The 3,818-nt window shown below is 40.1% G+C and overlaps 1 protein-coding gene across 1 annotated transcript in view; it reads right to left on the reverse strand.

Moving 5' to 3' along the window:
- Positions 1 to 3,818, reverse strand: part of PTH2R (parathyroid hormone 2 receptor) — a 64,542-nt gene that overhangs the window by 16,784 nt on the left and 43,940 nt on the right. Inside the window, exon 10 of the mRNA XM_006029144.3 lies at positions 2,302 to 2,368. Coding sequence (XP_006029206.1) covers positions 2,302 to 2,368 — 67 coding nt within the window. The remainder of the gene's footprint in view (positions 1 to 2,301; positions 2,369 to 3,818) is intronic.

Raw genomic sequence — 3,818 nt, forward strand, 5'->3', positions numbered from 1 at the left:
GCAGAACACACATTTGAGAGCAGCACAGGCATGAATGCTGAAGTTGCATCGGTATAAATCGGTTGTACCCTACCTTTTCGGATAGGTAGTAGTGCCAAGTCTGTCCATGAGCCAGATTCAGCTGGTGGGCCCAATCCAGCATGGGGTCGGCATGTCAGGGGCTTTATGCAGCATGCAGGGCAGGTGGGGATCCTTGCCCTGATCCGGCTGCACTGGGGGGCTGTACAGGTCCAATCCAGCCGCAGGGATGGGACTGGCCTGGGCCTGGTTGGCTGCATGGGGCTTGGTAATTTGGCAGTAGGGGAACCACTTCCTCACTGCCAAAATTTCCTATCTGTGCAGAGCCCCAACAGCTGGAAACCATGGCTCTGCAGGCTAGATTTGGCCCATGAGCCCGGGGTTGAGCACCCCTGATAGAAATTAAAAGGAGCTGTTGGCCAACTGTACTCTGTTTAGACTCCTTGATTCTGTTGCTCAGCCCCACCCCATACTCTGAAATAGCCCATACTGGTCAGTGTTACTTGTTGGGGAAAAAAAAAAAAATAATGTTTTTGTTTAGGTTTGTTTAAAAAGAAAATAATTGATTATTTGCAGAAGAGGCATGAAGTCCCACAAGTTAGGAAGCTGTATTACTATTGTTATTATTATTATTATTCCATGTTTTGACCACAAAAAGGAGTGCATGGTACTGTCCATAGCTTAGACTATTACGGATATGGATGCTATTTTATTCAGTAACATTTTACAGCTGTAAGTATTGACTTGTTGCTATTCCCTTTCATGAGTAAAAAGAGCATTAGGACAGGGTCCTTAGAATGTCGGATTCCCACCTCATTTTCCCCATCTGAGCTCTCAACAGATTTCTTACAACTTGAACATTTAAGGAGTTAAAATGGAAGATGAAAACGTGAAGGCTGGATCTAAAACTGCAATGAGGATCTTTTATTATAATATATTAGGAAATATCAGTAACTTTTTCTATTCATTAATATGTTCTTCCCCTCTTTGTTTTTCTGTCAAACTCCTTACTGAATTATACAATGTTTTACCATTTATGTCTGTTAGGTGATATTATGCCATTTGTTAACTGAAGGACTGGTTTGGTTTGCTGCCAAACTTTAAAAAATTGAAAGAAAATTTTTACTTTGAGTAGACCTGATATGAAAAGGTTTCAGTTTTCTTGCTGGAACAAAAGACATTGTTTTGAGTCAAATTAAATGTTTCATTTTCTGGGCTTTTTTTACATTTACACATAGTCACCAGTGGGGTTAGGAGGCAACTGAGCAGTAGCTTTGAAAATGTCACTGGTGCCAAAATGATGTAGTGAGGCACCTGAAAGGGTAAAAAAAAAAAAATACACATCTAAGTTGCAGATCTGGGCTCTGGACCCAAGTACCTAAGTCAGCTTTGAAATGTGGACTCTGGCTGCTACTACTTAGGTGTTTTTGAATATGTTGTCTTTAGACTACAATTGGAAAAGACCATTTCCATCAGCAATGACAAACAGCAAAGTGCTTTCACTTAAACTTGACCTTTTCCCCCCTAGAGTTTAACCAGTGTGATTAATCTTATTCTTAAATTGCTTTTTATTTTCACTGTCCTTTGCACTTCCAGATTCTGCTTGGGATAGAATAACAGAGGTAATAAAATATGTAATAAAAGGTTATTTCTTTGGCATTCTTGGGCAGGTCAGAGAATAACAGAAACAGAAAGCCTATTCTTGGGCAATTTCCAGGCAGTTTTGTAGACTCAAAAGATCTGAATAATTATGAAAATTATTTGAAATATGGAATGATTATCTGAGCTGAGCCAAACCTCTTACTTTGTTAATCCATTCCTATTGATAATTCTACTTTGATCAACCTCATTTCTTGATGCTGTTTTCCCGGCAAATATTCTGGGTTAGTTCATAATGGGCAGATCTCCATGTCCATTTTACTGCTCATTAGACTAATTTAATACACAGTAAAGTATCACTATCCACACATGCACCACTATTAGTGCTCAGATTTACTCCAGTGTACAATAGGCCTGTCAGACACAGGGACTGTTCTATGCTGCAGTAAATTACTGCGCATAAATACACATGTAGACAGTGATGTCGGGATTAGTTTACTCTGGTGCAAATTGAACTAGAGTATATTTAATTGTATTAATTGCATGTGTAGATGTGCCCAATATGAACCACCTACTTCATTCTCCATTGAGAACCTGTGACCTCTTCAGCAAAGCTAGAGAGTTTTAAAATGAAACAGCAGACCAATAAACCATTTACTTATACATTGTATGTATGAAACCTACCCCGATAGCTGCTAAAATTGGTGCTTGGTAAATCCATTTGATATCTCCAGCACTGAGCTCCCAGCATCTGTGATATCAAGAGAAACCTGGAGTTAAAAAAAAAGCTGACAAGAACAAATACTCAGTGTTGTTTGTCATTGGCCAGAAAGGATCATGCTCGTTTTGGGGGTTATGGAAAAGATTGTATCTCCCAATCAGGATTAGCCAAAAGATTGATAGTGAAATCTTTCATTATTAAGATACAAATAAAGATTCTGATAGTCTAAGGAAAGAGAAACAAAAGAGCTTTTTATTGGCACAAACTACTTGGCAGTTTCAGTAGTGCTGTCAAGAGCAAAAGACAGCATGTCTACACATGTATTCATGCACTTTAGTTAACTCACATTAAATCTAGTACCTCCATTGTGATGTACTAGGAAATTGTTCATTATCCTGTCTTAATGTGCATTAACTAAAGAATATGGGGAGTTTATAGACATGCTTTGGGAGAGGGGGGCACTTTTTAAAGCGTCTGAAGCAACACATGTATTAGTGTCCCCATGCTGAAAAATGGTGGCATGGGTACTTGAACTGTAGCTCATCAAATGAGTTTTAGTTTAAAGTGCCCTGCTGCTATTTTTCAGCACAAAGATGCTGACACATGACACTGGAGTTGTCTGAAGCATGGTAATTGCCATGTTCCAGCAGACTCGATTAATTGAGTCTGTTCCGACACGCTGTAATTACAGTGCATTGGAGCAGCCTCCCCGCATGTGTATAGGTGCCCACAGTTTTTAAGTGATGCTTAATTTACATTAGCCCTTTTAATGCACATCAACTAAAAAGCACAGGCCCTCACACATGTGAGGAGCCTGCTCCAACATGCTGGAAGGCCAGTGCGTTGGAGCAGGCCCGAGTAATCGAGTCTGCTGGAGCAGGTAAATTGACACGCTCTGGCAGCCTCATGCATCACGTATCGGTGTTGCAGTATGCCTCTGTGCTGAGAAAATGGCGGCAGCACACTTTGAACTAAATCATGTTCAATGTGCTTTAGTTCAAAGCGTGCCACCATTTTCTCAGCGCAGAGGTGCACTGCGCTGCTGATCCATGTATACCTGATGCGGTGTCGGGCACTTTCAATTAGTGCAGCTTGCTAATTAAAGCACCTGACATGTCAGAAGCACATGTAAAATGCCTTTTTTTTTAGTGACAGGGGTTTAGTGATGCTTTAATGCACATTAAAATAGGCTCTTGCACATTAAAGCACATGTGTAGACATGCCCACTGTGACTCAACTTTCCTCTCAATAGAAGTTGATCCCTCTGAGTCACCAAGAAGAAAATGAAGTAACGATACCATTAGTTGGATGCTTAATTGTTATGCATAATTTAGTAAATTATGCATATCAATTGCAAAATGTGTGTCCGTTAATTTACAGTAGGGAAGACAGTGAAATGCAAAGCCCCATTTACATGAGGTTTCATTTTGTACATACCTTGATCTGCCATGTGGTTATTTTATGGGCTAACTTCCTGCTG

The sequence above is a fragment of the Alligator sinensis genome, unplaced genomic scaffold (genome assembly GCF_000455745.1).
Source record: "Alligator sinensis unplaced genomic scaffold, ASM45574v1 scaffold699_1, whole genome shotgun sequence".
Taxonomy (NCBI): domain Eukaryota; kingdom Metazoa; phylum Chordata; order Crocodylia; family Alligatoridae; genus Alligator; species Alligator sinensis.